Consider the following 18,838-nt stretch of genomic DNA (forward strand, 5'->3'; position numbering starts at 1 on the left):
ATTAACTAAATAATAATTTTATAATGAAAAACAAATTTAAACAAAGTAGTTTTCGCACACGAAAGGTACCGTACCCTCGTACAAAATATTATACCTACCACTTTTATATTGTAGAACACTGCAAGTTAATGACGGACTGCGCTGCGCCATCGCAATCGGAATTTTTTTGTGATGTAACCACAAATTCCCGGTTTTCGCATTTTTTTCTTTGCTTGTGCTATAACACCTTCCCGCCAAATTTCATCATTCTAGGTCAACGGGAAATACCTATAGGTACCCTATAGGTTTTCTTGACAGACACGACAGATGGACAGACAGAAGACAAACAGACAACGAAGTGATCAAAAAACCTATGGGGTAGGTACCTACTTCCCGTTTGCCCAGAATCATGAAATTTGACAGGTAGGTAGGTAGGTCTTATAGCACGAGTAAAGGAATAAATTCGAAAACCGTGGATTTGAACATCACACAATTTTATGCATACCTTGCAAAATGTTCAATAAATACCCGAGTTTGGAACCCTCGGTGCGCGAGTCTGACTCGCACTTGGCCGGATTTTTTTCTCTGAAAATACGGAACAGTAAATGTGGGAAAATGATGTTAACCAGCAACACAGGGTGACATTGATGATAAGGCCAATACACGTGCACGCCACAAGTCACGTGTTCCGCGGACCGACCGGAACGTGCTCACGAAGGTTACCCGACTGATGAAGGAGCCTCCGATGAGCTGCCTTTGTTGATAAATTGCTGTCTTCGTCATTTGTGCGGGTTGTTCCATACAGATTAATCTTCATCATCATCATGATCAACCCATCGCCGGCTCACTTCAGAGCACGGGTCTCTTCTCAGAGTAAGAAGGATTTTGGCCATAGTCTACCACGCTGGCCATGTGCGGATTGGTAGACTTCACACACCTTTGAGAACATTATGGAGAACTCTCAGGCATGCAGGTTTCCTCACGATGTTTTCCATCACTGTTAAAGTAAGTGATATTAAATGATTAAAACTTACATAACTCCGAAAAGTGCGTGATTGCGTGTCTGGGATCGACTCCCCAACCTCCGAAAGAAGGCGGACGTCCTAACCACTAAGCTACCACAACTTCTTACCATACTTATCGCAGTAAATAAAAGTTGCGCTACAGGTTGCTAAATAAAAGTTGAGCTACAGGTTGCTAAATAAAAGTTGAGCTACAGGTTGCTAAATAAAAGTTGAGCTACAGGTTGCTAAATAAAAGTTGAGCTACAGGTTGCTAAATAAAAGGTGCGCTACAGGTTGCTAAATAAAAGTTGAGCTACAAGTTGCTAAATAAAAGTTGCGCTACAGGTTGCTAAATAAAAGTTGAGCTACAGGTTGCTAAATAAAAGTTGAGCTACAGGTTGCTAAATAAAAGGTGCGCTACAGGTTGCTAAATAAAAGTTGAGCTACAAGTTGCTAAATAAAAGTTGCGCTACAGGTTGCTAAATAAAAGTTGAGCTACAGGTTGCTAAATAAAAGGTGCGCTACAGGTTGCTAAATAAAAGTTGAGCTACAAGTTGCTAAATAAAAGTTGCGCTACAGGTTGCTAAATAAAAGTTGAGCTACAGGTTGCTGAATAATATTGAGGTACAGGTTGCTAAATAAAAGTTGAGCTACAGGTTGCTAAATAAAAGTTGAGCTACAGGTTGCTAAATAAAAGTTGAGCTACAGGTAGTAGATTTCGGTTTGAGTGCTCTGACCCATGGCCGTAGCCAGGAATTGATTTGGCTATGGCTACGTTAGTACTATTACATATTCTGTGCTATGGCCACACGAGTAGATAAAGACCAGAGGGGAAGCTTCATACTAGCGGCTGGCTGTAGGTTCACTCACTCTAGCACAGCTCACGCACACCACGAATGTGTCACGGACTCTCCGTTTGCCGCCAAACTGGGCGCACGGAGCGTCCGTGGCACGGTGTGGTGTGCGTGAGCTAGTGTGAAGCTTCCCCTCTGGTCTATAATAGCTACTCGTGTGCTATGGCCATGTTCTGACCTCTACAAACGTGCGCTACCTACTGTGAGGTAGTTGTACGTGGTTGTACCATTCCTCACATGTAAAATATAGATACGTGCTCGTGTTGATAAAGCGCTTCCTTTCGTTTCAATAAATATTATACTAACTACATCATAATCATATGAATTGGCATATAAGTCCCGCAAGTTGCTAATGCGCGTGGCCGCTATTTTAGTGACGTCAGCACTAGCCTGAAGTATCGAGCTGATAGTATATTTTTATTTCGGCTGACGTCAAAATAATGAGAGATAGTTCCAGCGCAATAGCAATTTGTGAGACATGTATCTGTATTTCATAATTTTATATGAGTTAATCTACATCGGAAATAAACAGACCTGTGCCCAGCAGTGGACGTCTATCGGTTGACGATGATAATGATGCAGTTCCTATTGTAAAAATATGAAGCCTTATTTAATTTCAAAAGCGTCATATAAAATATTATGTTGATCAATCAATTACAGTAAGTAAATAGGTAGGTAGGTACATGTTCGTATGTTTCCTACATTACGCGTTGCAACTACGCATAAATATTACGTGCTTCTTGGAACATTGTCATCATCATCATCATCAACCAATAGACGTCCACTGCTGGACATAGGTCTCTTGTAGGGACTTCAACACGCCACGGTCTTGCTCCGCCTGGATCCATGCGGCTCCCTGCGACTCGTCTGATGTCGTCCGTCCACATAGTGGGGGGTCTTCCAACGCTGCGTCTTCCGGTGCGAGGTCGCCATTCCAGCACCTTGGGACCCCAACGTCTATCGGTATGGAACATTGTATATGACATGATTTACTTGTAACGTAAAATTGTTGTAATAATTAGTAACGGTAGCGAGCTAGGTATTTCATGAACAACTAAGTAGAAGACCTTGAGTCGATGGCTGAAAACATTAATAGATACCTACCTACTGATGATAAAGTTTAATAAATTATTAGTTTAAGGGTGCCTGGCGGGGGGCTCTAATACAATTCCGAAGGAAATATATAAAAAAAACCAGCCAAGTGCGAGTCAGGCTCGCGCAAGGAGGGTACCGCACTACAGTCGTACTTTTTCGACATTTTGCACGATAATTCAAAAACTATGATGCATAAAAATAAATAAAAATCTGTTTTAGAATGTACAGGTGAAGACCTTTCATATGATACCCCACTTGATATAGTTACTCACTTCGAAAGTTGAAAATACTAATTATTAGTTCATGACCATAATTTAATTTTTTTTTGTGTGATCTAACCCTAAATTCACGGTTTACAGATTTTTCCCAAATGTCAGCTATGAGATCTACCTACCTGCCAAATTTCATGATTCTAGGTCAACGGGAAGTACCCTGTAGGTTTCTTGACAGATAGACAGACAGACAACAAAGTGATAATAATATAAGGTTTCCGTTTTTCCTTTTGAGGTACGGAACCCTAAAAATAGAATATAATCTCGCTCAATCTCAACGACGACGCTTATCTAATTATTGAAATTCGCCCCATGTTCTAAATATAGCTAAACAACACCCAAACAACAACATTCGAACGGTTCGCGTTGGCGGAGTGACATAACACTGAGAATATATAATACTAGCTGATCCCCGCGGCTTCGCCCGCGTAGATTTAGGTTTTTAAAGATTCCGTATAGCCTATGTCACTCAGGAATAATGTAGCTTTCTACTGGTGAAAGAATTTTTAAAATCGGTTCAGTAGTTCTAAAGATTACCCCCTACAAACAAACTTAACGACATTACCTCTTTATATAATACTAGCTGACCCGCCCCGGCTTCGCTCGGGTGGAATTTTCGAACCGCGTCATTTACGGGAGCCGCGCGGGTACCTTACTCATAGATCTAAACTCCCCTCCCGCACGCGCACCCCCGCCTTGGTGACGCCCACTTCGCAACGGGCCGTGCAGCAGAAATCGTAATATTTTAATTTCGCCATAACTTCAAAACCAAACGTCCAATTTTAATCATTCAAAGACCAAATATTATCTCCATAAACTGTTTTTAGTGATGAAATCATTTATTTTGATAAGGATTAATAGCATGAGTAAAATAAACGCGTTTAAATGTAGTCCAAAAAAAATTCAAGATTTTTAAATAAAAAAATGGTTGCTGTGCCTCACTCGACATAGATGGGTATAGTGTGTCGCGGACTTTTTTGTAGATATTTATAAGATCTACAATTAATTAGAACATTTTATGGTTCTATCTTTTATAGTTTAGGCAGCGTACGCAAAATAAGTAACTTTTCTGGTTGATTTTTTACACCTTGTGTCCGAAAAACCCAAATATCTTACGGAACCCTATTTTTTTCCAAAATAAAATATAGCCTATGTTACTCGTGGATAATGTAGCTTTCGAATGGTGAAAGAATTTTTAAAATCGGTCCAGTAGTTTTTGAGCCTATTCAGTACAACCAAACAAACAAACAAACAAACAAACAAACAAACAAACAAACAAACAAACAAACAAACAAAGTTTTCCTCTTTATAATATTAGTGTAGATTACTACGTAGTGCTATAGTGCCAATGGATGCCGAATGCCAATCCGGCAGTGGCGCTTAATGCCAAATTAGTTTTATTTTCGACGGCCAATGCCACGGCGCGGCGCTTCGCTTAATGGATAGCTCGTGCAGATATATCCTGTTTCAATGCTTGGTCTCTCTCGATTTGATAGGTCATGATCAAGGAAACGTGGAAACGTACTCGTAGTTTATGTAATACCTCAGAATACCTACATAGGTATAATACTTAGTAATTGATTTTAATATTTTAGGGGAACTAGTGATATAAATAAATAAATAAATAAATAAATAAAAGTTTATTCAGCTCACAAACCAAAAATAGACAAGAAAAAGCAAAACATACAAACCAAATGTTACAAATTAAAAAATTAAAACTAGGTAAGCTTAAAACTACGAGCTCGACAGTGCTAAAAAGAAAAATGATGTCCTGTTTGAGCTGAAAAGGCTCCTGCGTCAGCATAATGCTGCAGTATTTGACTACTGCAGCGCTGATTTTCAGGCAGAGCCCTAGTGTCACGACCCGACAACGAAAGTGTTCTCTATAATATAAAAATCAACTAAAATAAAAATAAAAAAAACTTCATTATTAGTAGAGTAATAAATATGATATATATATATACATATAGGGTATTACATATATACTTATACACATGTAAACTTATACACATACAAATGGTTCTACTTCGGTGGGAGGCTAGTTGGCCGTGGATAGTTTCCACCCTAAGTGCCGCGAAGTGATTTATAGTTCCGATAACTACGAATACGAATGCGATATCCCTTCCAAGTTAGGCCTCTTTCACCTGAGACTGCATTCTCACTTACCACCAAGTGAGATCGCAGTCAAGGGCTATGCCTGCAACTTCGCGTGGATTTAAGTTTTTAAAAATCCCGTGAGAACTCATTGATTTTCCGGGATACCCACGAAAACATCACGCTGTATCACAATATGATTGAAGGATAAACCAATAAATCAACGAACCAACAAACAAACACACTTTCTCATTTATTTGGGTAGTGATTTAAAGTTTGATTGTCGTCCGCCAACATTTGTCGCGAGAGGAGGAGCGGGGCCACACGCCCGGTACACCGACGCCACGACGCCTACGGGGTTTTATTTATAGGCTACTTTATGTTTACAAGATGCAATGTAATGTCTAGCAGGGGCTTTTATAATTTCAGAGACTGGACGGATTTTAATGACCGATTTATAACCAAATATCAGATTATATTTAAGTAGGTATATAATTGAACTTTGTACCCACTACTAACGTCAGTCAGCATATCATTTCATATATTTATATTTCAAGGGGCGGACCAACAAATTCCTAAAAGGCCGACAACGCATCGGCGGTTCCACTGGTGCTGCAGGGTGCTGCATGAGCGGCGGTAATCACTTGTGGCGGTTGCCACAATAGAAACTAGATGGCGCTGTTCAATCGATGACATAGTCCCGAACAAATGTACCGCCGACAGTACTCGCAATAACAGAGTTTTCTGCAATCTGGACTATATATAGAAGTTTCAAGACATAACCGTCGGCCCAGCTGGCGCTACCGAGCACAACCAACCGCTCGGTGGGAGATCTCCCCTTTGGTACGGTCGAGCCTGCACACCGCTCCCGTACATTGGTGACCCCGACGTGATCAAGAATGGTCGCACACCTCAACAACCGACGTGATCAAGAGTGGTCGCACACTACAACAGCCGACGTTTGATACAAGAGTGATCGCACACTAGAACAGCCGACGTCATCGAAGATCAACCGCACACCGCCGCACTCCGCACTGCGCACTCAACGTGATCAAGGGTGATCGCATACACCGCAACACCTTTGGATCACACACCGCAAGCCGACGTCTCCTCCAAACTCCAAGTCTACAAGCAGCAACAGCAAGCACATCGAGGCCTGTAAGACGGATGTAGCCACAGCTTCGGGGCACAATGGCCCTGCACTCCATCACCAGCTACAAGCGTCCTGGTCTACCGCTTCTCTGGTTGGTTAGCAGCCATTGCCCTTCCTTCACACGCCTTCACGCTACAGCGCCACCTCTCTTCACTGCTTCACACTACGCGTTCGTCTCGGAGGGGAGTGATGTGGCGGTTGCCACAATAGAAACTAGATGGCGCTGTTCAATCGATGACATAGTCCCGAACAAATGTACCGCCGACAGTACTCGCAATAACAGAGTTTTCTGCAATCTGGACTATATATAGAAGTTTCAAGACATAACCGTCGGCCCAGCTGGCGCTACCGAGCACAACCAACCGCTCGGTGGGAGATCTCCCCTTTGGTACGGTCGAGCCTGCACACCGCTCCCGTACACACTTAACATCAGTTGACCCGCCTGCTCGTTTGCTCGCTATATCTTTTTTTTTTTTTTTTTTTTTTTTTTTTTATTATAAAGGCACACAAAACAGGTTTCAGCTATAAATGGTCCAAATAAAAATAAAAAACAATAGATTAAAATCTAAGCGGTAACCCTAAATATGTGTACACAACAATTCTTAAATAAATAATATATGCACTAACTAACTGATAAGATACAATTTATAAAAACACAGAAAAAAGAAATACAAGAAAATTAACTATGAAAAATATACTTAAAGTGGAGAAGATGCAAAATGTTGATTAATATGTTTTTTAAATGTGTTCAAATTATTATTAAAAATGTCAATATTACGGTTAGCTGTGAAAAGATCATTATACAGGCGACACATACGGACAACGGGATTGTAAAAGGAAGTATTGTTCTTATATACACTAAGGGCAAAAGTTCTAGGGTTTCTAAATCGGACATTATAATTAATATTAATCAACGACAGCAATACGGGAGAATCTATTTTGGAGTGAATAATCCTATGTAGAGATATTAAATGATAATACTTCCGGCGAAATTCTAAAGTTCGTAACCCAAAGTGTTTCAGTCTGTCGTGGTAAGGTGTGCGCCTATGGCCGAAATGATGCCGATAAGATAAAATGCGAATAAATTTCTTTTGTACGCTTTCTAAGCGATGACAATGAACTGCATAGTACGGAGACCATATTACAGAATTATATTCCATTATACTTCGAACCATGGCTTGATAAAGATGTATCGAGCTAGAAGGCTTTTTAAAATTCCTCGTCGATCTTAAAATAAATCCTACCAGTTTGTTACATTTGGCAATTATGTATTCGTAATGATCTCTAAACGTCAATTTGTCATCAAATATGACTTTAATATTTAAAAAAATTCAAACAGCGCGAGCGTCAAAATTAACATTAGGTAGGTACTATTATACCTAGGTCAGGAAAACCGAGTTAGGTGGGCGAATGAGCTCTCGGATACGTACAGGCTGGAATGTGGCGTTCGGCAGGGTGGCCTGAGCTCACCATTGCTTTTCAGCCTGTACGTAAACGAACTGATTGAGGGACTCAGCAGTATGCCGGTAGGCTGCTACGTAGACGGTGTCTGCGTCAACAACCTCAGCTATGCCGACGACATGGTGCTGCTGGCTCCGTCAATCAGTGCGCTGCGCAGGATGCTTGCGGTATGCGAGTCGTATGCTGCTGAACATGGATTGAAATACAATGTCAAGAAGACTGAAGTCATGGTCTTCAAGGCGGGTACCAAGTGTCCAACGTATGTTCCACCTTTAAAGCTCCATGGAGTAGCTCTCAATAGAGTTCACAAATTCAAATACCTTGGGCACTTGATAACCGAGACCCTTGGAGATGATGATGATATGGAAAGGGAACGCAGGGCATTGTCAGTCCGCGCGAATATGGTGGCCCGCAGGTTTGCCCGATGTACAGATGCTGTGAAAGTCACGCTGTTCAAAGCATACTGTACATCCTTATACTCGGCAAGCTTGTGGTTTCAGTACACGCAAAGGGCTTACAATGCGCTGCGAGTCCAATATAATAATGCGTTCAGGATTTTGTTGCGGCAACCTCGGTTCTGTAGTGCATCAGCTATGTTTGCTGAGGCGCGGACAGATGGCTTCGATGCCATCTGGCGCAAGAAAACAGCATCACTGTTGTCCAGAGTCCGAGGAAGCAGCAACGGGATCCTGCGCATGATAGCGGGCAAAATGGATAGTCCTCTGTTGGGGAAACTCGTGCAGAGGACTAAATCCCTTTTAGTTATTAAGTACTAACATAGTGATTAAGTATTTTGTTACTAACTCCTTAGTGTTTAAGTATTAACATAGTTATTAAGTATTTATTGTTACTAACACATAATGGATCAATTGTTGTCCGACTTAATAAATAAATTGAAATTATATCTAAGTACCTATAACGGATCATGACTGTAATATTCTTCGGTTTAATTAATTATTATGCTAACTATGCTATTGACACCTCAAAGACAAAAACATTTTGGTATTCATGAAAAAACCACTCCTAAGTAGTATCTATAGAACTCCATACCTTTCTTGTAAAATAGTGATAAAAACTTAGTATTGTTTAGAGTGTAATACTTATATCCTAGCAACCAGTGATTCAGAATCCTTTTAGCATTTTTATTTGGCTATCCGTAGGAAGGAGATGACCTTGCGTCCACAGACTAAAAGAAAATATAGATGGAAAATGAAAAAAAAGAATGTTAACAGCGTTGAGCGTATATGTACCACTGCGTGGTAGTCCGCGGTCTTCATTGAAAATTCACAGAAGTAAAAAAAATAATTCCGCAGAAATTACACTATTTGTAGGTATGTTAAAAAATTGAAAAATATTTGTCGTTTACGAATTGTGACGTCATTAATTGCTCTTCGTACAGCGTGACGTTAATAATTAATTATCTTAAAAATAAATAAAATCATGATTTTTTAATTATTCTCTTTAATAATGAATTCTAACCTCGTAAACTACCGCTATACAAAAAATCACATTATTTTATTACTACATAGTACCTACAGTCCAAGACTATTTATTTGTGATGATAAGATGTTTACAGTAGGTAGGTACCTATAGAATTAAGCCAACATAATATTCAGCAGGCAACCCTGACATACAAATTTTTGACATAAATGATTTTCAGTGACATAATATCACGTGTAGATCACTTTGATGAGTATAAGTCTCGCAAATTGCTAATGCGCGTGGCCCCCATTTTAGTGACGTCTGCACTAGACTGAAGTTTCGAGCTGATGGTATATTTTTATTACAGCTGACGTCAAAATGACGTCATTTCAATGTTAATGAGACATGGTTCCAGCGCAATAGCAATTTGCGGGACTTATATGTTTGCCCGAAAGTACCGTCTGCATTTTCTTTTAATCTGTGGGTTTACCTTATACAAACCAACATAATTTTAATATTAAACTGAAAATACATTGAAAAATCACCTTTATTACGTTTCAGTAAGAGCTATAAATAAAACTTCAAGTTGATGACGTCATATGGGTTGGCGGATCGGTATCCTGAACCTTATGTGAACCTTGGAAAGCTGTTTCGTGACATAATACTTAATTTATGGCAAATGAGTCAGAAGGTCACATTCTATTTTTTTTTAATAAGAATATTAGCCATGGCCATTAACTAACATCCCCATTTCCTCTCCAGTGAGAAAGTGTCCAGGCAACGTTCGATAAAATTTTCATAGATGGCGCTGAATACTACCACCACTAAAGATGAAAATAATAGCTATATCTATATGATCTACGCTTTAATGTTTAGGTCGTGTCAATTAATGACATAGATGAAGAGTAAGAGCTAGCGTGCACTGCAATTTTCCTTACGTTTCTCCGACAGACAGACAGACAGACAGACAGACAGACAACAAAGTTATCCTATAAGTAAGGGTTCCGTTTTTCCTTTTGAGGTACGGAACCCTAAAAATTAAAAATAAAACCGCAAATGTATGAAAATCAAAAACACTTTAATAGAATACCTACAGAACATATTATATTATTAGGTATAAAAATTCATAACTAATTACGCATTATTTTCGACTGAGGAGGCCTTAGTTAGATACGACTTATAAAACTATTACACTTACCAAAGACTATTAGGTATAAATCTAAAAAATAAAATTGTAGGTACTTTTATAAGCTAAAGTAACAGGGTGAAACTATAAACTTTATATTAGTGTAGTACATGACTCGCGGGAGTTTCTAAAAACAGTAGTCCTAGTTTGGTTTGTAAACCATATTATTACAACACAACTGTTGTAGGCAGAAAACAGAATGCAGCCTTTAGAATGACATTTCGGATTTGTAGAGCGTTGTCTCTGTCACTCATTGATATATTATGACGTTTTGTCGGTCTCAACGACAGAGACAATGCTCTACAAATCCACTATCTCCTTCTCAAGGTCGATGTACATTATTTTCTGCCGCGTACATTAGGTTTACATAATAATAATTGATCGACTGTACAAAATTTGTAAATTTGGCACAGTAGCATTCACAGACTATATTAATTATACCTTTATAAGTACTTATAGATTTACTATTTTAAATATTAAAAATAAGTTGAATATGTAAACTATGTCTTTTATAAATAACTATAGACTTACTATTCGTTACTATTACGTATATTATAATTCATTTATATCTATGTAAATATATCAACTACTGTTTGTCGTATAAATTATATTCTACTAAGTATATAGGTACGGTCTACAATACTGTAAAATCTGGTTATTCATAACTAACGAAACAGTGGTTTCAAGAGTTGTGTTGTCCATTAAGCCTGAACTGCCCCTTTTGCCAAAATAATGAAAAAATCCAATGTAAAGTTCTAAATTATATTGTAAAGTTTAATTAAAATATTTGAAAAGTCTTAAAAATAAAATTGGTAATCCTATATTGTGTCAAAGGTGCATTTGGAATTTGCATAATTATTTAGAGAGCGCACAATTATTTAGAGAGCGCACAATTATTTAGAGAGCGCGCGCACTGCGGTGCGAGTTGTAACTCGAACGCATAGGGTCGAGACGAAATGTTTCCATTTCCATACTAGAGGTAGGTAGGTACCCCGCAAAACTAAAAAAAAATCATAGCAAGAAATAAAAGGTAAGGCAAAACTTTAAAAATCATGGCAACAAATAAAAGTTTTCCTCACTAACGGCCGAAATTAAAAGTTAATCAATCTCTTACCTACTTGCCTACTTAGCGACAACAATTTGTTATTTGTCTAAAAATACTTACCTACTATTTTTGACAAATAACAATGTTGCTAAGTTACTTATCGCTAGATTACGGATAGATTGATTAATCATTATTACTTTCGGCCGTAAGTAGGTCTTAATAATTTTTTTTTGCTTTCTTTCTAACATTTTACTTATTTACCCTGCTTTGTAAATTTTTATCCTTATTTGTTATGTGTTCCATGATCTTATCAGTACCCTTATTATAAATACGAAAGTGTGTTTGTTTGTTGGTTTGTCCTTCAATCACGTCGCAACGGTGCAACGGATTGATGTGTTTTTTTATAAGGGTACCTATAATATATATAAAGACCTGGAGAGTGACATGGGCTACTATTATCCCGGAAAATCAAACAGTTCCCACGGGATTTAAAAAAAACCTAATTCCACGCGGACGAAGTCGCGGGCATCAGCTAGTCAATATATATTTTAAATTCCAGTCATCTTGGTCCAGGGTTTTTTAGGGGCGGATTTGCGGGGCTTCGACGCCGGGGTCGAGGGTTCGGGCAGCTTCCAGGGCTTGAAATCGGGCTGGGGGAGCTCCTTGCAGTCTACCAGGGGATTGGTGGCACTGAGAGCCTCCATGACGCGGGGCTGAGCCTGGTCTAGCAACTCTTCGTTTGCGCAGATCACACCAGCTAAGGTGGTTTTCCGTATTTCAAACAATTGCTCTGAAATAAAATGGTTTATATTTTGTGTTACTTATCATTTGTTCGATGCAAATTACAATCACTTTATTATGCTGTTACAAAACGCGACAGAAAGTCACAAATCTAGGTAGGTACCTACGAAACCAATGGAAGGTCAAGCTTCCAAGGATTCAACGTCTCGACCTTCCAAAAAAGCTTAGATAAAATATGATCTTGCTCAATTTCAAATAAGTATCAGCCCATTTTCATCTAATCTCATTCTTCCGTAGAAGCTTATATATATCTTTGTATCCTTAATAGATACCAAAATCTCCTGGTGGTAAATTGAAACTACCTGACTATTCATAAACACTTGTAAAAACATGAATAAAAAAACATTCTATTCTATTCTATTCTATTCCTCAATTTCTGACTTTACTTATCACTTGTCACTACACTAGTGCTATTCCATCTCAATAGAAATTTAAAACAGTGTATAAAATATAATAACGTTTTTATTTATTATTTTATTTAAATAATTTTGTATGCTCACCCATGCTAAATCCAATGATCTCATCGGAGGTCTCGTACCAGAACCTGTCGCCGACCTTGAGCCTCAGGAACTGGTCCGCCACCAGGCAGGTGAGCGTGGGGCCGAGCAGGCGGCCGCGAGGCTCTTCAGCTAAAGCGCCCGTGTAAAGGTCGATGTCGTCTACACTCCTGGAAAAAAGTTAAAACATTTCCTGAACCTCATTGGAGAATCTTGTTTAACATTCTTTGATGACAGTCAACAAAGAGAGAAGAGGGAGGGACAAAAAGCTTGCTGCCTTTGGATGCTTACAGAGATTTCCCAGTTAACACCAAGATTAGTGTTGGAGGAAAGGATTGCAGGTAAGAGAGCTTGGAAATCGCCAAGAATGCACGTGGTTGGTCAATAGGGGATGAATAGGGGCGTTTTAATAATGTAAACATTCTGTGGGCATCTCATTGGAAGCTAAAGTTTTATTTTATTTTCTGCAGAGAGTTACATAGAAATAACATGACTTAATGTCCTGGTTCCTGGCCCAGGTTCAGCTAGATGGCGGGGAAAAGACTACGAGATGACTTAATGTTTGTTCCGAAGACCGGTATACGTTTAACTTTGATCTCATATTAAATGCATTTTCGTGGAGTACAGATAGCGATAAGTTACGACGAAATTTTCAACAAGACATTGTAACATAATACTTACAAAAGAATATGGAAAATTTATGTTTAAAGAAATCTGAAGGTTTCGTACTTACTTGTAGATATTATTAATTCTGCTCAAAGACAGTGAATCGAAGACGTACTGGAGGTCAGTGAAGTTCTTCGGTCGGGACAATCCGCAGTGCTCCCTCCACGCGGGGTAGGCTGGCAGACCGTGATCCCTTCCACGCTGGATGTTGAGGGAGACCAGGTCCAAGCCGCAGGGGATGCTGTGTGGTGCGGGAGTCACTGATGACGACGCGTTCGCGGGGGGTCTTTCGAAAAGGTGTTCGCTTAGCTGAAAACAAAGAATGATTTTGATTAAGGTGGGATGAAGCGGCGGAGGCGGATGAGGCGAAGTATAACTGGAGATTTCATATTGACTTAGGTATCTAAAAATCATCTTGTATAGGGAGAAAAGATGCTGTTATTTTAAAGAATACTAGCCAGTGATGACTAATATTCCTCTATCCCCTCCAACTAAGCGTAAAGCTTGTGCTAGGAGTAGGTACAACAATAGTGCTACGGTTGGGGTTTAAACCGGCAACATGTCGGATTTCAGTCCGCTCCTTTAACCGTTGAGCTATTGAGGCTCTAATTGTATATATTTAAAGATGAAATATGAATGTTAAGTGAGCAGATGATATTATGCTCTCAACCCAGCGCTAGCATGACGCTGCCAGCAACTGGGATGTTGTCCATGTATCTGCTGTAGCATACGGGCGACAGGCAGCTTCCCTGGAGCATACCAGCTCGTATGAGGCGCTCCGTGAACAGGGCATCTTCGACCGCCACTTGAAACGTCGGAGCTGTACGCTGTCGAACGCCTTCTCCTTGTCGAGGAATACTGCAATGGAGTGCTCTCATTTGTTGTATCGATGTGTGTTATATCGCTATGTGTATGGGTCATGTGCAAGGTGAATCGTTGTGTCATAGAATTTGTATGTACTTCGTAAGAAATCTCTGTAAGCGTGATTGAGCATATTGTGGTGACGTTTAGTTTGAGATGGTTCGTGTGGGATTCGTGTTGCTTTAGTGCTTAGGTCTAATCTATTGTTAGACCAATATATAATATCAGAGAAGAACAAACCACATACCTCTGTAGTGATATGTGGGTCAACACCATGCACTGGAGTGTTGAGGGCCGACTTCACGGCGTACTTGGGGCCTTTCTCCGCGTACAATGCGTAAGGGTTGAACAGCATTTCATGCAACTGGGTGTAACTGACGGTGCCTGTAGTCGCGTCTACGTTGTGGATGAGGCCCTGGAAGGATACGGATTTTTGTAGATTAGTGCTTGGTTGGGTGCCAATACAACTGATAGATTGTGATTATGCAGCAGATTTTGCGTTGAATATTATATTCATTAGTGTTGGTCCAAATCAAACTTTGTTTGATCACTTTTTTTTTTTTTTTTTAATCTTAAAACCCAAGTTAAACTCAACGAGCACGTTAGAAATTAGGATAAATACTAACCGGTAGGAGCGTATGTGCAAATCTGAAGGCGGCAGCAGAGAAATGGTTAGCAATAGAGGGGTCCACGGTAGGGTCATACACGTCTGAGTACCCATACTCCACGAGCGTCAGGTTCAGCGCCCACATCACATCTTGACCTGGGGACGATTAAACTTGGTTAATTTTTTGTAAATGCACCTTGGTACATCATGATCAACCCATCACCGGCTCACTACAGAGCGCGGGTCTCCTCTCAAAGTGAGAAGGGTTTTGGCCATAGTCTACCACGCTGGCCATGTGCGGATTGGTAGACTTCACACACATTTGAGAACATTATGGAGAACTCTCAGGCATGCAGGTTTCCTCACGATGTTTTCCTTCACCGTTACCTTGGTACATAGCAATGACGATATTCATCGAGACCTTGCCAAAACTCACGACCATAGGCTTCACCACCACGTTAACGTTTAGGCAATCCAGGTACTCGACCAAACGAAGATAGTGTGAAGACTAAATCAGACCCCCGATCTCCCGAGTAAGAAGCGGACGTCTAGGCTATCTCATACCATGACGCCTTACATGAGTGCACGCAAGGCAGCCAACAGAGAGGAATGGAGACGCATTGTTTAGAGTACAGCACTGCAGCCACCACCACGACCGCTTGGTCAAGAGCGTAACGACAAATGAGAAGAGAAGATAACGCACCAAGTATAGCAGGCAGGAACTCAGCGTAAGTGATATGCTGCATCTGAGCACCAACGATCTTCCTCGTCTCTTGGAACACAGTCTCATCATCCCAGACCGGATTCTGTTTTTTCATGATAGCCGCTAGTCTGTTGTGCTGGCGCGCCCAGATCAGATGCATTGTTGTGAGGTGGAGATTCTCATTAGCTCTATCATCACCTAGAAGCAGAAATGTGGAGCTTTAAGTTTTTTGGCCCATGTGGTAAAAAATATTTTTCAGAGAGTTGTATGTGAATTATATTCTGCAATTTTCAATCACAATAGAGTGGCAAGGCAAAATTATAAGTACTCACTAGGAGACAAATTGCTATACCTAAACCTATGAATACTTTGTACAGGTTACTAACTTACTAATTATCGTTACATAATATGTAATTGTTTAAACTTCTAACAGGAAATCCAGATTGGACCAGCAACAACTTTACATGTCAAAAATTTATCTCTTCCACTCATAGGTGGAACGAGAAAGTAGCTTCCAGGGACCCAAATTCAGCATTCGAAGCTGTCTATCTTTTCTCTCTCGTAACTGGTAAACCTTGGCCGTCAAGTTTAGCTGCTTATCAGGACATGAGGAAAATTTAAGTTACCAGAAAACAGGTACCACAGTGAAACTTACCAGATTCAAAGCAGTATCGTCCTTTAGCGGTCATCTCCACAGTATTACAGCCGTCATTAGGGTCAGTGGAAGGAGGCAGGAGCTCCCAGGGTCCCAGCTTCAGCATCCGAAGCTGCCCGTCGATACCCTCACGCAGCTGGTATGCCTTGGTCTCAGAGAAACTGTACACTGCTGAGGCGTCGAGGAAGGCTGTTGCTTGGTTTAGCTGTTCACGAGGACCTGAGGAAAGTTAAGTTTATTAAATGATAATAAAAGGGAAAAATGTTTCTTGCGATAGAAGAATTGAGATAAAAATATGAGTAGGCGCATGTAGCGATTTGTGTAGATATTTGGTAATATTCAGTGATTGGCGACGCGACGCTGCCTGGGATATTATTTTTGGTACGCAATTGGTTCAAGTCTAACTCTGCTATTCTAAGTTAATAACGCATGGTATTTAAATACGCCTAGATTCGGGCAATCATGATGAGAAGAGAGGGAAAGAGGAAAAAGTAAAGCGAGAGAACAACAAGAGCATTATCATCTCAACCCATCGCCAGCCCAGCACGTGTCTCCTCTCAAAGTGAGAGTGGTTTAAGCCATAATTTACCACGTTGCCCAAATGCGGATTAGCAGTCTTCACACAGCTTTAAAAATATTGTGACGAACACTAAAGTATCAGCACGAAGCAATACAATGCGATGCCGTGCTGACCTAGAATCATTTGTGCACAGTGACGAGGGCATGAAGATGGTACAAATTGGATATGCTCTGCCAGGAAGGCAGCCATCAGGAGAAATTTTTCCTCCCCCATCAAGCCCTAGAGTATCAGAATCTACAAACCGAAGTGGCAAGTAGGCGCGGGCGCGGACCGCACGAACTCCATGCAGGTGAGGTTGTAGTCCTGGTAATAGGGGTCCTCTGGGTCCAGCCGTACGGGAAAGCACTCCGGATGCGCGTTGCTGGCGTCGCAGCACGACAGCGAGCTGCTGTTGTCACCTACAGGACATTACCATCTTTTAAATGTTGGATAGAAGCAGACGCTACCTTGCGAAAACTCATGATACATACTCAAGGAATTACAAGCTTAATTTGCTTAAGCTGATCTGCTGCTTATAATCTGTTAAACCATATAAATTTGACTAGGACGTCATGCTGCACGTTGTGTCATACTTTTTTGGATTTGGCTGGTTTATTGGATTATAGCAAATTGAGCTCGTTGCTCCTTGTGTATACATTTTTTTGGTGCATCTTAAGTTTAGTGGAGTGATTACTGTGATTGCTTCAGGGAATTTTCAAAATGAATTAACATTAAGTTTAAAAAAAAATTAAACTGCAATTTTGGTACTGCTGTTTATCAGTTGTCCATGTCCTGGGAACGAGGGAAGGATCTCTCCTTCCCTCGTTCCCAGGACCTCCTTCCCTCCGGTGTTATTATATCCATTTTTTTTTTAATTTATAGACTAGTGCTTGGCTACATGGCAAGTGATGATGCAGCCTATGATTGAGCGCGCTTGCCTAGAAGATACCTATACACTCTTGTCTTGAAGGTACCCATACTATAATTGGAGGGGAAAACTGATGCTGGAAGGGTGTTCCAAATCCTAGCGGTTCGAATTAGAAATGAGGAGGCAAATCGCTTAGAACGTATCCGTGGAATTTCCACTACGTATGGGTGCAGACCTTGGCGATGCCTTGCGGTACGATAGTAGAAAGGTGAAGGAGTATGTAGTCAATGTCCTATCAAAAGGCAAAGGCTTAGAGTCTTGGACCTTACCCTTGCTAAGAGCAGTGGCAGTGATGTCATGGTCGATGAACTGTCCCCACACGGCCAGCATGACGGTGAACTGCGAGTCGTGAGCATAGCTCGGGCGATGTACTGTTACGCTCACGTCACGAGCACTCGGCAAGCTTGTTCCATTCACTCCTGCCCTTGGTGAGCTGATGCCTGTAATGTGGAAATATTATATGGAGTTTAGTAGGTACTGTTTCATCATGATTTTAGCTAGTAGTCTGTTTACCATTTATCTTGCACATTAGACTTAACAGGGTTCTTACAGGGATTTATATCCGCATGATCTGTAATGCTGTTCGGCTGTGGAGAAAGGAAAGTGGTGTGTTACTTGGTGTATCACTGGAGGTCCAGGGATGGAAAGCCATTGTCGAAATGAGTGAATATCGCAAAAATCTTTTTATGTCGATTTACCTATACTGGTTTCTGGGGAAACTTCGCTGAATAAGAAATAACATTCAGCTGAATAGCTGTAAGTTTCTGTGAATGAATGATTTTGTGAGTGAATGGTGGGCTATTGGCGATGTACAAGTGGTCATGTCTTGAATCTTGATGCCATGTCCCCATAGAGTATGTATAACATAACATTTGCTATCTGATTTAAACAAGGAACCAAAGGCATGCGCTTCGGTAAATGAGATTCCGTGCGGGAGAAATATAGATTTTGAATTTTGATTCATATGACGAAAATTGCAATATTACGTACCTAATA

At 40.4% G+C, this 18,838-nt stretch overlaps 2 protein-coding genes and 1 long non-coding RNA gene across 4 annotated transcripts in view; 2 read left to right on the forward strand and 1 right to left on the reverse strand.

Annotated features, from left to right (window-relative positions):
* LOC138404290 (uncharacterized) overlaps positions 1 to 18,838 on the forward strand; it is a 127,348-nt gene that overhangs the window by 73,221 nt on the left and 35,289 nt on the right. The window lies entirely within an intron of this gene.
* Uba5 (Ubiquitin-like activating enzyme 5) overlaps positions 1 to 18,838 on the forward strand; it is a 120,634-nt gene that overhangs the window by 66,507 nt on the left and 35,289 nt on the right. The window lies entirely within an intron of this gene.
* Positions 10,394 to 18,838, reverse strand: part of cd (cardinal) — a 28,669-nt gene continuing 20,224 nt past the window's right edge. For both annotated transcript variants that reach the window (XM_034974813.2, XM_069507017.1), the window contains exons 6-14: positions 18,112 to 18,282; positions 17,178 to 17,333; positions 16,356 to 16,574; positions 15,701 to 15,898; positions 15,017 to 15,153; positions 14,638 to 14,805; positions 13,597 to 13,838; positions 12,867 to 13,033; positions 10,394 to 12,355 (exon numbers count right to left, since the gene is read on the reverse strand). In XM_034974813.2, the coding sequence (XP_034830704.1) occupies positions 12,114 to 12,355; positions 12,867 to 13,033; positions 13,597 to 13,838; positions 14,638 to 14,805; positions 15,017 to 15,153; positions 15,701 to 15,898; positions 16,356 to 16,574; positions 17,178 to 17,333; positions 18,112 to 18,282 (1,700 nt within the window). In that variant the 3' untranslated portion in view covers positions 10,394 to 12,113. The remainder of the gene's footprint in view (positions 12,356 to 12,866; positions 13,034 to 13,596; positions 13,839 to 14,637; positions 14,806 to 15,016; positions 15,154 to 15,700; positions 15,899 to 16,355; positions 16,575 to 17,177; positions 17,334 to 18,111; positions 18,283 to 18,838) is intronic.

The sequence above is a fragment of the Maniola hyperantus genome, chromosome 2, assembly GCF_902806685.2.
Source record: "Maniola hyperantus chromosome 2, iAphHyp1.2, whole genome shotgun sequence".
NCBI lineage: Eukaryota > Metazoa > Arthropoda > Insecta > Lepidoptera > Nymphalidae > Maniola > Maniola hyperantus.